The sequence below is a fragment of the Lates calcarifer genome, linkage group LG4 (assembly GCF_001640805.2).
Source record: "Lates calcarifer isolate ASB-BC8 linkage group LG4, TLL_Latcal_v3, whole genome shotgun sequence".
In the NCBI taxonomy this organism is placed as follows: domain Eukaryota; kingdom Metazoa; phylum Chordata; class Actinopteri; family Centropomidae; genus Lates; species Lates calcarifer.
In genome coordinates, this window is record NC_066836.1 from 9,309,379 (window position 1) to 9,326,971 (window position 17,593).

The 17,593-nt window shown below is 42.8% G+C and overlaps 1 protein-coding gene across 1 annotated transcript; it reads right to left on the minus strand.

Annotated features, from left to right (window-relative positions):
* Positions 1-1,195: 1,195 nt before the first annotated feature.
* On the minus strand, positions 1,196-17,381 carry mmp16b (matrix metallopeptidase 16b (membrane-inserted)). Its single transcript, XM_018676301.2, has 10 exons — positions 16,927-17,381; positions 14,696-14,844; positions 13,963-14,079; positions 12,573-12,877; positions 9,659-9,820; positions 8,964-9,181; positions 8,718-8,856; positions 7,404-7,554; positions 5,503-5,618; positions 1,196-5,010 (listed from the first exon to the last, which is right to left on the minus strand). Exons 1-10 carry the CDS (start codon positions 17,053-17,055, stop codon positions 4,649-4,651), a joined length of 1,848 nt encoding a protein of 615 aa, XP_018531817.1. The 5' UTR covers positions 17,056-17,381; the 3' UTR covers positions 1,196-4,648.
* Between the last annotated feature and the right edge of the window lie 212 nt (positions 17,382-17,593).

Here is a 17,593-nt window from a genome sequence, read left to right on the forward strand (position 1 = left end):
TCTTAACCCACAGGTCTTTTAAGTTGCCCTGAGCTACACCTCAGTCAGTGATGTGATCAACCAGGGGAATGCTGGGAGCTCAAAGAAGTGTTGTGATGGTAATGAAGTACTTTACTGTTCAACTTCTCAGAACTTAACTTACTAGACTTTACATCCTGACATATTCTTCTGTGAATAACTAAAGTCTAAAGTCATATTGACAAGGAGAATTGGGCCAAAGTCTCTGTGTCATTAAACAGAGGCTTTAAAATAAGACGAGTTTGTATCTTGACAGCTCCTCGGGTTGTTCTATTGTAAACAAACAACCAAAAAACACGACAAACACAACACAAATAATAATTATCACAGATGGTTTTAGATTACATAGCCTAACATTTCTGTTTTTTGTTTTGTTCTTTGGGTGTTTGAAATTGAGCACACATCCCTGAGGTCTCCAGTGCTTTTCACGTTTCCTGTGTCTCCTTCTGCTGTGTGTGTGTGTGTGTGTGTGTGTGTGTGTGTGGTGGGTGTGGCATCATCGCCTGGCACCTGGCTCTCCCCCACACCTGCTCTCAATCTACTCATCACCCACAGTTCAAGTAGCCCAGCTCTCCTTCCACTTGCAGCCAGATTGTCCCAGCTCTCTCAGTGGTGGCTACACACTTGGCTGCTTGAGTTCTTGTGCTTTGCTAATAGTTATTTCCTTCGCCTGGGACCTCTGTGACGCCTCCTCTCGCTGCCTCAACTACTGCCATTACAATAAATGCTCCTTCCTTGTCTGTGTCTGCATCTGGGTCCAGCAAAAGACTGACCCAGGCAGAAGGCCACAGAGAAATCTATGATGGGGCAATGTGCACACACAGCGTATGCCCAGGGACACAATGAGTCCTGCATGCGGAGCTTTCCATTGTGTAGGTCTCAGTATCAAGGATTCAGCTCCAGTTTCCTGACAATATAAACACATGATCTTTCCTGTCTGTGCTGCTTCATTATTGTGCCTCATACAAATTTGGCTTCCCTCATGTGTATTGTACCCTTTTTTTATGCTGAACTTTGACACAGAACTACCGTGTCCTCCATTATTCTTTACTCTGTCCAGTGCGAGCAGAGTTACGAATATCTTGCACAGGAATTAATCCAGGTTTCCTAAATGAATCGTTCTTCGTCACCAGTGTCTAAGTCGAATGTGTGCGAAAACATGATACAGGACACTCTCATTATGCACTTGTTTTATTTACAACACACAGCATTTTCTTTATCCATGAGACGGATGGATTAAAAACAAAATTCTCCCAAGCAGACAGTATACACTTTGTGCTTATGTACATGTTACATTTACTTCTCGTCCACCATGCCCTAGAAGTTTCTACTGCACGTATCCGTGTATAAGATGCAGTGATTGCAAAATGCTCCTTGTTCTTCTGCACCTTTACCTCTCTGGTGTATCGACTGCTGTCTAATCAGGCCCATCTACTTCCTTTAACGACACTCCAAATTAGCCCTAATGCTTAGCAGCATGTATCAAGGCAAAAAAAAAAAAAAAAGCACTGAAGAGTCTGGAGATAAACAGGGACAGGTCAGAGCATTAAGACTTCCCGCTTACACTCAAGTCTGCATGTAAAATGCCAGATATTTCAAGTGATTTAAGTATCAAAAAGACCAATGTAAATGTGTAACCTTTTAAAGTTTATGATTTTCCTCCCAGTGATGGAAAAAAAATTCACACCAGATGAATTGTTTGTTGTTGAGGCAGTAACAGAAGGAGGAGAATTACTTGGTAGCAGTGAGGGAAAAAAAAAAAATCATTGCATTTCAAACCCATTTTATTGACAGCTCCTTGCCCTCAGTACAATGCAATGCAACACTTGTAGTGCCAAGCACAGAGGAATAAATACGGCAATAAATACAGTACCGACTCGCCTCACTGGCCGTCTTTAACTCACGCTCGCCAGAAACCTCGCCACAAACACACAAACTGATAAGACGTCACGCACAACACTGAGCCAAAGGTTTTTGTTTCAACCTTAAAATTGCAGTGGTCATGGATCAATGTGGACTGATGTGCACGACTATTCAGCTCTGCTTACAGAAAGAAAAGAGGCTGCTTTCCTTACATTATCTTTCTTCGTTTGTGAAATTTCTCCTGAAGATTGAGACAGGGAGGACAGACTGGAAGCTAGTAATTTCACATGGTTTAGAAAAGATGACAGGTTGGAATCTGTGAGTGCATCCAGCAGAAACCTGCAATGCTGATCCGTCACTTTATTCGACCATATAAAGGGGAAAACTGAATAGTGCAACAGTGTCCAAATGATCCATGGTCAACAGCTATGAAAGAATGATATCTTAGTTTAACAACGGCATGCATTGCCCTTATTTACTTTTTAGGTTTTTATACCCAACGAATAATGATGAGAGAAAACATCTATTCCTGGTTCAACTCATTTACCCTTTTTTTTTTTTCATTTTTAAAATCTTCTCTGATATGTTATAAAATGACACTGACTTGATATCAACAGAAGATTATCTCAGATATCCTCGTACAAGTTGATGTTGATGACCATTTCAAGTAAAAGACAACACAAATATAAAACAAATCACATCAGGAGTGCTCACAGACAACTCTACGCCACACACCCACACTGTTACGCGTATGGCAGGCGACCAAAGGCAATTTGCGAGACAATATATTTCATTAGGATCCGGGCTGTGCGTTGCATTTATAATACAATACACAGGGAGAGAAAAAGCCTCTGCTCAGTTCAGCTCCATCTCACGTCAGATCTTCATCTTTTTGTTTCTCATACTTACCTGATTAAAGTGTTTTGAAACTTATATGCAGTATGTATGATGTTATATATATGTAACATCATAGACTGTGAAATATATGTGAAATATTTGACTTCATTTAGCTGGTTTTGGTTTTCTGATAATGCCTGTAAATACCAGCAGTGTTAGAGTAGTTCTATAAACATTTATTAGTAATTCATTAATGTAACATAAGTGTAGTTTTTAGTACGGTGGTTAGTTAGAATTACAGTGCATAAAATAACCTGGTTCCATTATTGAATACACCAGCAAAACCATTTCAACTTCTTCTTTTCTGACAGTTTCTTTGTTTCTGATTAATTCCTCCTCTTGTTTAGACATGTTTTATTTATTTATTCATTTATTTTACAATGACGGTTTCACCTTGCATTTCCTCAAAAACTATTTGCAGCAACTCGGGGGAAAAGATGGAGCAACTGAGCAAAAGCATCAGCTGCTTTTAACTAGAGATGCAGAGGTGATTTTCCTTCACGAAATGTGTCTCATTTCTAAAAATGTGTACATGTACTTTCTTTTTCCCTCCTTTCTCCTCTCTCCTTCTCTGTGTCCTGTGCTATGTGGAAAATTATGTAAACTTACAAACCTTGTACAAAAGTTAGGGGGAAAAAAACAGAATATGGATTAGTAAAGCTGTTTAAAATCTATGGACAGACACTTGTTTGGAGTATTGGGGTCCAAACTTGGCAGGAAAATAAGGGAAGCAGGGTGTTAGCTGTTCAATAACTGACACTACAGTACAGTACATATATAGTGGGTAATTATTCTCTCTTTTTACACACACACTAACCTACCTTCGCTGTCTCTCTCTTACCCTCCGGTGAGGCAGTAAATGAATGCTGATAGCATTACTTGCCATAAGGTATTTAGCACAGCTTAGCACATTTTCAAGAGCAATGGACCCATTGTGGATCAGACTGTCCTTAACTACTGATTTTAAAGTTGGATTATGTGCACTAATCGATGCCTTCATACGCTGTTTGTGTTCCTACTGTGTCACTCAGCACCAGACAGAAAGAGGGAGAAAGAGAAGGAAGTAATCTGTGATTAAGGCAGTCTCATAAATATTGCAGAGAGGTTTTTGGCCCCTGTTTTGGAGATAGACCGCCACAACAGTCTTCAGTTCTTAGCTCTTACTAACGGCCGCTTCCTATCCCCACAGATTACAGAGCAGACGGGTGGATATGAATAGAAAAATGGCAAAAGAAAATCTGTGTATGATGCCACAATGTTCGATCCATGGAGGAAAAATATCCCATCAAAAACAACATCAAGCAGTAATCCTCTTTGGAAGAAAAGGTCATATTTGGTTTGTGTATCAGTCCTCCACACAATGAATAATCTTTTACAGGGACCCTAAATAAAAATAAAAAAAGAAAGAGAAAGAGGGGAAGAAAAAGCACAGCTCAGGGCGATTTAATTAAGAAATGAAAGTAAAGTAGAAGCCTATATCTAATTTGTCCACTGAAGTTAGTGCTAGGGGCTTTTTAAGCGGCGTGCAGAGACGAGGATAGACAAAGGTCCCACTTACAGAAGCTTAACTCTGTCTCGCTTAATTGAGTTCATTCCAAGATACAGAAAAAAGTCAAAGCAGATACATACATATTAGCTGGACATAGGAGATGTGGCTCCCTCACCGTCTTCAGTTGAGTTCTGCTGATCGTTTTGCTTCCTTGCAGCTTGCACGTTATGAGTTCAAGCAGTTTTAAAATCTGCCAACATGGCAATCCTCATGTACTGTACCCCTTACAGTGCTTCCAATTACTGTACTTAGGGCCTCAGGCAATAACTAGACCTTTATCAGAGCTTCACATCCCTCTCTATACATTGCAGTGACAATCCCTCAGACCCACTCCTGCATGGAGCGCTTGCAGTACAGTATGTGGCGTTGCGTGCTCTTCCTCCTGAACTGGAAAACGGTGTAGAGGAGGACCATCATGCACAGTGCCAGGACGCAGGGGATGGCGATGGCAACCGCTTTCTCCGTGCCCCCCGCGCTGTCCAGTTTGATGACGACGTCCACATCGCCGTTGTCATAGTGCCTCTCCTCCGCCACTGGGGGGCTCCAGTCCCAGTCCGGATCCGCAGGGTGGCCGTCGCAACCCATGAAGTCCCTCAGGATGGACCTCGGGTAGCCGGGCTCCACGCGAAGCAGCTGGTTGTTGAACTTCCAGTACTCCTTGCCCTTGTAAAAGTAGGTAAAGCCTGGACAGACGGATGGGACACACATTTAATCATACATACATTTTACAAAGAGACAGCAAGTATTCAAATACTAGTAGTGGTCACTCTGACCTATAATAACTGATCTGACCAAAATGAAAATATTGTTTAGTCAGCTTCCTGTTTTCCTGCTCACATGTTGTATTCAGGACTCGACAAACAGCACACTTGCATTTACTCATCTGGCAGATGCTTTCATCCAAAGCGACTTACAAATGGACAACACTAAAGCTTCGGTACAGTAGGAGACCTTGAAGTAAACACTAAGTACTAAATCTGTTCAATAAGACAAAGTTCAAAGAGATCAGGTAAAGAAGTGCACTGAAAGTGCACAGTAAGTAAGTTAGGGTGTTAGAGGTGTTAGGAGAGGAGAGTGCTCCAGGAAAAACAGTCACACATGCCCATCCCTACACTATCTGGCTTATTTCTCTCCAATCTCACTAATTAGTTCTAAAGTCAGTAAAGTGGACATACCGTTGGCTTTATCCACAAAAGCCCCCTGTGGAGAGTCAGGGATGCCCTTCCAGATGGTGATGGGTTTGGGATAACCTGGGTCCATGGTCCTCATGTCCTCATTGTACCTCCAGTATCTACAGTAGGACAGACAGAAACAACAGAGCAGTCAACAAACAGGTTTACATGTCAGTGACATGAACCCCTATTGGACACTTGACCTGGCAGAAACAGTGTGCTGATCTGGGTCACACACACACACACACATACACACACACACACACACACACACACAGAAATTGGTACAGCTGGACATCACCATCACCAAATCCAGTGGGACCAAAGCACAGAATCCATTAGTAAGTTGTCTACACAAACGTGACATTAATGTCCCTGTCAACCATCACCAGCATCGAGGTCATCCAGAGAGGCTGCCTCGGTGTCTGGATTGGTAGGAGGAGTGTGCCACTACCTCACCAGCCAACAAGGTGCTCAAGAAACAAAGGATCGAGCCTGAAGACACTTAAAACACCCACCCTGTCAGATTGAAAACACCCTGGCAAAGGATCTGTGCTAAAATGTGCTGAATAAAGAAGATTGTTGCTTATTTGTTTTTACATGAGTGACTCCCTTGATCAGCGCCAGAAACTAGGGCTGAGCGGTTGTGCCACATATCAAATGTTGCTACCCAATACCTCAGTAATGCTCATATTACTCTCCTAGAAAAGTCCATTAAAGTCAATTAAGCTGGAAAGAAACAAAGATATATAGTTTCATATTATAACAGCCAAAATTTCACAGCACTGGGCATGACTGTGTTTATGACTCAGTTGTCCTCATTTCTAACTTGCGGCCAGACAAAAAACAACAGTCTTCAATCTCTATCTAGCCATGCACTGATCAGCAACTGACTTAATTCACATGACCAGAGAAAGCAGTCAATCAATCATCCATACCGTGTTTATCTGCCACACAGATTTGTTTCAGAGGTTGCTGTGATTGATCTGCTTCTCACACACTGGCACTCAGACACATAAATCTTGCTATAAAATGTCATTTCTTTAAATTAAAACAAACACCGCTCTGTTACGCAGAGAGAGACAGAAAAAAATCACATTTGAGACGATGGACAGAACGTCCTGTTTGTCATGATGTGCAGCAGCAGGTTGAGGGATGACAGTATCATGACAAGGCATTTTGTCAGCTTTCACCACGGGGTCCCCTGACCTCTCAGGATATGATTTATTATGACAGCTGAACAAACATGTGAGTCATGCTGGCATACTCTCAAACGTTAAGACTCTAACAACACACATAGATAAACAACAGATTCTCTGATTTGGCTGTTTTGGAAAGACTTTCTGGTTTAAAGTCACTTCCAACTTCAGGTAACTGACAAATCAATACAGTCACTGTTAAAAACACTGGTCCTACGCTGCGTCACAATGAGACGAATACGCAGCATCTGTCACCTGTTAAAGAGACAATCAGGGGTTTCAAAGTAACATGCGACAGCATAGGCAGATTCAAGGACGCCAGATACTTGATGCCAAAATTAAAGATGAATTGATTAACACACCTGCACAGTTATTTAACATCTCATAGGTGACAACTGCAAAAATCATTAAATGGTCCAACCATAGACAAACGTTGCACTAATAAAGACAAACAGAAGGGAAGGTGCTTATCTGTAGGATCCCTTCAACATGCTGTATTATGCCTATGAAACCAAATTACAATATGTAATGATTATTTATGCCCTCTGGTAACACATAGTCAATTTATCTGGGATAAACAAATGATTTTAATAGAAATTTCAGCCTTGGATGCTCCTCGTAGCATTTGTTTTTGCTCCGGGAAGATTCCAGTTCTGCCCCCATTGCTTAACTCCATAACAGCACTGATAATCATTCTGCACAGACCTGTCTCCTTTGAAGAAGTAGGTTTTGGCGACATCCTCCCACCAGACAGCTGTCTCGATGCTCTGAGTGGGCATGCTGCTCCCGAACAGTGAGATGTCCTGAGGGTACGAAGGCTGGAGAGTTGTGTCCTTGAAGACCCAGAAACGGTTTCCTAAAATACACACACACATACACACACACACACACACACACACACACACAGAAAGTTAGGGAAGGCTCTGGGACAAAGACATTATCATAAAGATGACCTCAAAAATTGCGCTCGACAAAACCACCACCGGCTCTGCAGCTCATTCAAGCCTCCTGTGTGTGTGTTTTTTTTTTTTTTCCCTGCCTGTGAGTTTATTTATTTCTGTTCACGTGATTTCAAAGGTCAGATGTATCACCCTCGATTACAAAACACCTTCGCAGCTGAAAATCTATGCAGTGTTATCTATAATACAATAAACAGCAAGATGATGCTCTGAAGGCAGCTCCGCCGAGACTTGTTGTTTTGAGTTTTATTGAAGCTATTGTTGCATTTAATTCAGTTTGATCATAAGTGCCTGAGGCAGAGCTGCTGTGGTAGTGTGCTTGCAGTAAGTAGCTAGGCACTCGCACACATACACACACTTGTATACACACACATACACAGCTAAGTCCCCTTGAGTGAATAAATAAAGCATGAGGCACTCTGATCCCACTGGGTGACAGATGTCATGTTAATCTGCCTGATGGACGGATGGTTGTACCGGACGTGCACCCGTTCTGTTATCACACAGAATGCAAAACAACCTGACAGTCACTCAGTCTATGACTATATGATAAAATATTACTGTATGTTGACAGAGCTCACACTTGTAGTGGTGGTAAACAATTAAAGATGACTTTCTTTTTTTGTCATTCCTCAGTTATTGCACTGTTGCAATGCTACTTCTTATTTATCACAAAGTGTTAAAGGGTATTTTTGCATGATTTCTTTTGTTGAGATAAATACTTTGATTGATTCACTTGATTTATTTTATATTAGTAAACTGAATCTGGGAAGAAACAAATCCCCTGGGTAATTTTCTCATAAACAAACAAGTTGTTTATTTTAGTCTTTCCCACCAAAATGCATTTCGTATCAAACAAATGTGTTGAATGCTTTTCCTTCCACATAAAACATTTTTTGCATCTCATGCATTGTTTACATCCTTACATCGGCTAAATGGCAGAAATTTGTATCATGTCGCCTGTGTGGACAATACTAACATAAAAACACTGCTCCATAGCCTCTTAGTGGTTGAAAACTCCAGATCCAAAAGTAAGGGGAAAAAAATAATAATTTATTACCTTTGAAAAAGACGAATTTCCCCTCACTATTTTCATAGACGGCATCTATTTTGGGGGGTAAGCCTTTCCAGAAGTAGTTGATCTGCATGGGGTAGCCAGGGACTACTGAGTTATCCCGTACCCTCCAGAACCATTGGTCCTATTGAGACAGATAAAGTACAATCATCATCATCTTCATCATCATCATCACTCCAATCCGCTTTAAAACCCGCAGCAACCTCTGCTCAAGCTCACGATCTACTCTACCTTGAACACAAACAGCTCCTGTCGGAGGATGGCCAGGGTGTTGAAGCCTCCATCACAGATGTTGGGTTTGGAGTTGGGGTTGGAGGGCTTGGCGCTCTGCGGGGGGCGGTGGGGTCTGGCGTGGCGGTCGTGCTTGCGGGGGTCCGAGGGAGGGTGGAAGCGAGGTGGAGGGACCGTGGGTGGGGGCCTGGTGGGCTGCGGTGCTCGGTCTGGTGGACCTAAAAAGAGAATTACAGAGAATACATCATCTTCTGCACTGTTCCTCTGCAGTTTTTATGCGTTTGAAATAGTTAAAACTATTTTTTTGTGACTGTTCCCATTGAGATATCAAACCAGTTTACACTGTTTTGACCAATATACTTTTAATTTTAGCACAAATGATTTGGCCTCTTTGGAGCTCTGTTAGCTGACTCATGTTGCTTTGAAAATGTTGGCTGGCCTACTTAACAGCTGACAAATGCCTCTTACATTCTGCCAAATATGACTGATGCACCGGCATTTGTAATAGCGACTAAGTTACTTCACTTTATATTTCTCTGCAATACAACTTCAACGAAGTGTTGGAGCAAAATAATACAAGTATCATTGCTTTAAAGTGTTTTACAACTGGAGCTACAGGAAAAAAGACTCAACTTCCACTTGATCTTTGATGCACAGACTAAAGAGAGCGAGTAGCGTATGAAGTAGAAGGTTACCGTAGATTTTCTGGATGCCCTGTAGGTCATCGTGAGGTAGTTTGAAGTTCTCTGTGTCCATGTACTGATAGAAAGGAGCCATGATAGCGGTGGGGTCATTGGAGTGCTCCAGACCGAGGGCATGGCCCAGCTCGTGAACCGCAACTAGGAACAGGTCATTACCTGGAGAGGGAAAGAGGAAATCAACCATGAGACATCATATATGACATATACAGCACATACAGGAGGTGGAGAAGAGTGAATGTGACTGTATGTATGATGAAACAGAGGCACACAGTAACAGGCACAGAAATGCACTGAAAACTACATTGAGAAATAGTAGTATGAAAACCTCACATTTTTGCAGTTACTTGGCATCTCTACTGCATAATAATTATTTTTTCTACAAGCTGCTATTGTGCCACATACTACAGAGCCATTGAAGACGGGTTCAAGGCTAATATGTTGCAGGAATCAGGGCAAGAGATGGGAAGATAAAACATGTGGGAGCAGAGAAAAATCAACCTTCTCTCAGGTCTTTTAGTGATTACTTGATCAGTAAATCAATGGAAAAAATCAATAATAATTCTGATGAGCAGCTAACCATTTGAGTTTTTATTAAACAGGAAATGCCAGGGTCATTGTTCCACGGTCTTACAGGGTCTCTGTTTTAGGCTGAATATCTGCTGTGTTGCTTGGACAAAACGGAGCTATTGTAAGACGTAACTTTGCCCTCTCAGAACTTTTTTTTTAATAGAAAAACCTTTAAACACATGACTGGCAAATAACCGGTTGATTAATCAACAATGAAAATAATCATTACTTGTAGGCCCTGTGCTCCAGAGGTAACCTCCACTGAGCTGTGGTGCAGTGTAGTGCAAGTAAAGATTACTGGAGGTAAATTGCCAAGTGTAAGCACTTTTTCTCTTTTGCTCTATAAGAGAAGATAAACCACATGTGTGAGCAGAGAGCAGAGGGACACACACTCACGTTGCTGCCCAGGGCACCAGAGAACAGCGAAAACACAAGCACGCGTTCGAACGAACACATACATACTGAACACATACAAATGTCGACCTAGCACAAGCAAACACTGTGGATCTAGCTCGTATCACATTCAAACACACACACACACACAAATGAAAAAAGAAAAATGTCATCCTCAGTGTCTATGGTCAGCACTCAGCTCCCAGTGTCAACCTGATTTAGAAAAGAAGTACAGCATTTACGTACAGCTTCTGACTGAAGCTGTCCCCAGGAGATTGTTGCCCTTTACAACATGATATCCACTCCTGCCAGCAGTGCTGCACAGAACAACCACTGACCCTCAGCCAGCAGCTAAAAGGTTACACCCCCATCCCCCCACCCCCATTTATCTAGCACAACCAGCCTCTTCCATCTAACCAAAAAATGTCCCATAAGGACTCCCAGGAGACAGGCCGGAGCTACCATTAGCGCACATGTCAACATGCAACATTTACAATTACACCGCTGTGAAAGCCCATTAACGGTTGCACGGCTTTTCCAGGCGCACACACTAAGATGGGAGCTTTTCAGAACCAGCCTCGGCACTCCACATGGATCACCATGGGACACCGTGCAAGGGTGAGCGTGAATTTGACTTGGGAGTCTGAGACAATTACCACTGGAGTAGGAGAACAAAAGAGAGCGAGGGAGGGGAGTTGATGGGTGGCAAGCAGCCTCCAAGAACAAACACAATGTGAGCTGTAACCCTCCTCTCCTACTAATGGGAGGATAGAACACAAGTGTATGGTACATAGGCATCAGGTATATACATATACCTATGTAAGCAGGGTAATTAAAGTGTGTTTGGATGCATGGCTTAGTAAGACATCTTATTTTCCTCTCTGAGCTGCATGACATGTAACATAACATAACCCAATATGATGTAACATGTTATATACCCATAACTACATATGTTACCACAAAATGACATAACCCACACCCCATAATAACCTAACCTGACCTCATTTAATATACTCTGACATAATGTAACATATCTATAGGAACATTACATAATATAATATGGCATGACAACACACAACACATCACATCATAGCATAACATCACAAACAAAAAACACAATCCACGATAAACTAACCGTATTTAACATATTACACCAGTGATAACATAATTAATATAACACGATGCAACACAACATAACATTGCACAACACAATATGATATGAAGCAACATGATAACATAATATACCTAGTAAAATGTAACCTAGTTTAACCTAATATGTTGATAACATGATATAACATAACATACTTGACCAGACATTATATGGATGTTTATCTGGTACTCGTATGTAGACCTCTTTTGAAGCGCACCACTGAGCTACATCAAATTCTCTAAAAAACAAAATAGCCATAATCATGTGCCAGCAACCAATGTCTTAAAATAGCAGGGCTTTCTATCTTGTCATCTGAAGAGCTTATTATGCAGAAAAAAACATCAGAATCCTGACAGATGGGGTGATGCTTCTTTACAGAGCACAGCCATCAAAGACATCTCTGCATTTTTTTGTTTTTGGTTTAAGTATCCCTCATACCCTGCCCTGTGATACTATCTCTGTCCTATTGCCCTGCTGCCTGGCCATCTGTTTTGCCATCATTTGATTTCCTACAGTCCTTGTCTTTCTATCTTGATGGCTGCTCTTTTATATGAGTTCTTCACTTCCTCCACACCCTTTACTTTTTTACCTCACTGTCAACATTCAGCATTTAACAACCTTTCTTTTTCCTCCTACTAATCTTAATCTCTTTCTTTTATAGTTTCCTCTGCTCTCTCTCGCCTTACTTTTTCTTTACTAGTGCCTCTTTATCACCATGTCTTACTCCTTACCACCACCATTTTCTCTCTCTCTCTCTTTATTTAGGGTTTTATGCACATTTTTCTTCCTTCTGCTTACCATCATGGTTGGGGTTCCCCAAGGTCCAGGGCTCATCTGAGTCAAAGTGCGTATCCCCTCCAATTCCTGGTCCAGGGAAGTAGGCGTGGGCGAGGAATCCCCCCTCCCCGTCGAAGGGTGAGCTGTCACCGTGAAAACCCGAAGCGAAGATGATGGTGATGTCAACGTCACGCCTGCCAGTCTCCAGGGCGCTGTATGGAACGGCCTCGAAGCGTAAGGGGGTCACACCCTGCCAGACGTCAAACGCCCGCCGAATGGCATCATGAGTCTCCCGGGCGCCCACCTTTGGCGTGACATTTTTTATGCTGCAGGAAGAAAAACAAGTAAACCAAGTGAGCAGGCTGAAACAATGCTCAGCAAGTTGCATCATGCAACAGTAAAAGACATGGATGTGAATGGTGTAGCAATCATACTCCAAAACACTCAAGGGAAGAGGAAATAAAACACATACTGCATCAACTCTGTGCTTTGTTACCCCATTAATTTCAAGAGAGACATTTTTACTTTCCAAAATGAGGAGACGCTATTTAAAAAAAAAAAGAAAAAAGTTGCACTTGACACAACTATTTCAAGCCCGGCAGCTTTCACTGAACTTTTAACACAGCAGTCGTTATCAGTCGCTGGCAGGCTGAGAGGAATGGGAAATCTTCTCCCTCCATTTTCATGAATAAAGTGCAGTCAGCAGCAGCCCTAGCTCAGCACTGATTGACATTCCATTAGGAGAGGTGGCTCATCAATTCAAATTCAGGGAGGAAGGAAGGATTTGAATAAATTGACAGTGTTATCGTCTATTACTGCTGTAACCTGTCAATTTGCAGTTGTGCCGCAGCCCCGTTTATCGGTTCTCCTCAGAACCTATTAAAAGCTGGAGCTTAATCAGGCGAGATAAGATGAGGGTTTGAATATTTCTGCTGAGATTATGGACAATTTACACTTAGGATTTTCAAACAATTTTATACGAGGCAGAGGAAAGCCTTCAATCTTCATGCTACTCAGCTAAATTTGTTTGTTTTGTTTTACGAAAAGGGAGGAATAAATTGAGGAGTGTTAAAAAAAAACCTGAGCTTGGTCCCATTTTTCATTTTGCCAGCAAGCTATTTATACACTGGAAAATAAACATACTCGCAGCACACATGGGCTAGTTTATGTGTTAAGCTATGTGTTTCTGGATGTGTGATTGTGACTGTATTTTTGTGTGTGCCCCCACACGTGTGACGTATTTGCACGGTCTCTATGACAACGCAGAGCATGTGATCCCCAGGTGGTTAAAGAGGAGGAGAGGAGAGACAGAGGAAAGCTGAGAAAATTAACACCGGTGTGTTTGAAACCCTACAATGAGAGGCTGCTAAACTCTGCAGTCGCCATGACAACTGCCTCCGCCGTCTCTCACCTGTAGGTGATGTGCGCACGCTGCCACTTCTGTCCCGTCAGCGCGTACCTCCGCGTCCGCGACCTTGAAGCACTTTTAAATTTGTCCGGAACTCCACAGCGAGGCTTTTGCATCCAGCTTCGACAGGAGAAGAGAAGAAAAGAGAGAAGAGAAGAGAAGAGAAGAGAAGAGAAGAGAAGAGAAGAGAAGAGAAGAGAAGAGAAGAGAAGATGACTCAACTTTGCTAACTAATAGTCAGGAGGCAAACACCATCACAAGACAACATAAAGCACTTAAGGATGCTCAGTAGTCCTGACAGGTGCCTGATAATAACAACAGCAGGATAAAGGAGTGATGTGCAAAATACTATTCAACTACTCCAACTACTGACTATGTTCATGTTTTCTCATTCATACCACATCAGAGATTCACAAGCACAAAACACACACACAACACATAGGCAAAACATTAATTCTCACCTCAGCGTGATATCACTGCATCATCATGCAAAATGAGAAGAAGGAAAAGCGTTAAAAACCTTCGCCTGGGGTTGTTTCAGGCGAGGTGACGGGGGGTGAAATAAACATCTCTGTTTCTGCTCTTCACTAATTCATTGAAATATTGATTCATCCCTTCTGCTTTTTAAATGAATGAGTGGAGCATTTGCATTAGTGTAACATCAGCAGGCTAGCTGAGAGCGGGCGCGCACCCACGTCTGCAGCACGTGTGTGTGTGTGAGTGTGTATATACTCACTCCTTGGTTTTCTCATCCAGTGTCCCTGTGACATTGAGGCCATAGACGCGCTGCATGGCAGCGATGGCTGAGTGCATGGTTTGGGCCGAGCGCAGGACGGACATTCCCGGTTCTGTGCGGGGAAGGTAGCCATACCTCTGTAGCCATCCCTGTGAGCGGAGAAAGAAGGGAAGAGGTTTTTGTGGCTATTTTAAGGCTTGTTTTAGACTCTTTGCCTTCATGAGCAAAATAAAAGTTGAGAGAAACAGGGAGGAACAATAAGAAGATGGAGCAGGAGTTTAAATGCAAAAAAGGGACCTGGCCTTAAATAACATCCAGGATGATGCACATTTGCATTCTTCCACCAAACAACCACGATGCCCAAGTTTGTTCAGATACTACTACTACAATGCACATGTATCAGCTGAGTATTATGTGCAATACATTAAAAGGAAATGTCTTAGTAGTATCAGCTGCAGATATGAACTCAATTCTCCATCCATTAGATTTGGTCCCACATGTAACCATTTCACTACATTCTCCTTTTTAAGAACTGCACTTACTGCCAGGGATGGCTGCCTAGTGCAAACACAAACCACAGATATTCCTCCACCCTCAGGGCTACCTTGCTCAAGGGCTCCACAACCATAGCTGTTTAATTGATGAGGACAAAGTATTGTTTGTTTAGTTACCCCACCTTTTTCCAGTAAGTGGTGATTCCAATTTGCTGGGGGGGGGAGAAAACCTGGGTAGGGTAACTGGCAAGATTCCAACCACAAACCTTCTTCTTTAACCTCTAGTCCACTGCCAATCCCGGGATGAAAATCAATACGAATATGGCTGTGCATCATTCACTATGCATCTCACAAGAGGCTGTGAGTGGACTAGGCATTGCTACAATACTTTTTCATTATTGCAAGAACAGAGAGTGAGCTGCTGTAGTTGTATTTACATTTAACATCACAACGTTGAGAGGCTTTGATGAGAAATCGCATATAAACAGTCACAGTATTGTGTGCTTTAATTGTCTATCCTGCTTTGGCTTAGGGTTTAAATTTGATTTGCATTTGAATCCCTTCTAGTGACCTTAGTCAGAGTTTGTGTCTTGCGGCTGCCGGTCAGTGTCCATGTGCCAGAACTGTGGCCCTGCCTCCTCTTGCCCTACAAAGAGCGCAGCTTGATACTGAGGACAGAGGTGAGACAGAGCATCATCCAGGAGGGAGGGTGGGTGGGTTGGGTGAGAGTCACTGCCAGACTCAATCCATGAGGTGTCCCATGCTATCCACAGCTGTTTCACAAGCAAACCAGCCCCCCCCCATCATCAACACACAGCCTATGAGAAATGCTCCAGCTATAGCTAATCTGACTAGCTGTCTCCTCTGTCCACCACCCCCCCCACTTCTGCTTCCATCCCTTATTCTGCTGAGCTAAACGCCTTGTTTATCCTCCTTTTTTTCCCTCCTCTCTCTCTCTTTCTCCTGTGTGTGTGTGTGTGTGTGTGTGTGTGTTTTTCCCGTGCATGTGTTGTGTTTGTTCAAAGGCACGGATCTCTGAGAGAGATATCGGGCAGATTTTCACTGAGCCATAAAATTGAATAATGTGTACGTGAGTGTGTGTGTGTGTGTGTGTGTGTGTGTGTGTGACTGTCAGCCTCAGCATTTAATTTCCTCAGACCGGTGGGAGGGGAGCCTGTGGTGAGGATGGAAATGACATCAATTAATAAGGTACAAAAAAGCAAATCCTATTATGCAACTTGTGTCTGTAAAACGTTTAATCTCCTCCAACACTGTGGTGATGGTGAAGCATGCCTGACTTTATGCTGGCCTGTCACCAAACTACACCAGGCAGTGACAACACAATGCTGTGGGGGGGCATCGCTGTTAAAATAGACCACTCTACGTGCAATCATATCTGGGTTGCACATTTGGGATCAGTGGGCTGGATCATCTCAGCTCACGGACCGCAGTGTAATAACCTCAAATGAGCATTCCTCTGTTTCATTGCACCCTACAAATGAGGAATGTGCGATATTTTCGCCGTTGAGAACGCGAGCTGTCCTGATAGGCTTACAATGTCTCCATGTTATGCGTTATGGTAATTGTGCCCACGGATAGCGTGGGGAGGCAATATGTATGTTTTTCACGCCGAGGCAGATGATGCTGGAGGGGGGTGGTGGTGGTGGAGGGGAGAAGAGAGAGGAAGATAGCACGGTCATTTATGATAACCGGGGATAGGAAGGCCATTTATCTTACCTCAACGCTGAACTGATGATCCTCCTCTCCGGACACGGCACACGAAACCCAAAGCAAAAAATGCAAGCAGAAAGCTGCCGCGTAAAAGCAATCCGATGGTTTTCTTTTAGTGAAGGATACTAAGGTCATAATGACCTGTTTTTCCCGAGTGTTTATTAGAAGAAGCCGCCCGTTTGCTTTTGGCTCTTGTGTCAAATGAAAACCATCAGGCGAGCTGTCAGAGGCAGATTCAGATGAAAACGAGGCAAAAAAAAAAGAGAAGGACCCCGCGTGTGTTTTTAAAATAAAATCCCGATGATGGTGGCATAAAAATGTTCCGATGTCAAGCAGAGATAACGCGACATGTTAAACCCGCTGCCCTCGCCATTCTTATTTACATCAGGGGCTACATCTATCCAGCAGCATCAATGGCCATGTACAGTACCCAGTCTGCGCAAGATAGGCTCCCTCCCGACTCGACGCCTGCGCTTTGATTTCTCACACAGCGCAGCGCTGCTTGGCAGCATCCTGAGAGCTGCCCTACAGAGTGCATGAGAGATTAAATACCATGCTTCAGAACTGCCTATACGTTTGACTTTTACGTTGCAAAGGCCACAGCTATGTGCGATTTGAAGAGCACATGTGCAGCCAGATAGTTTGACCTTAAATTCCTGATAGTAAACAAAGG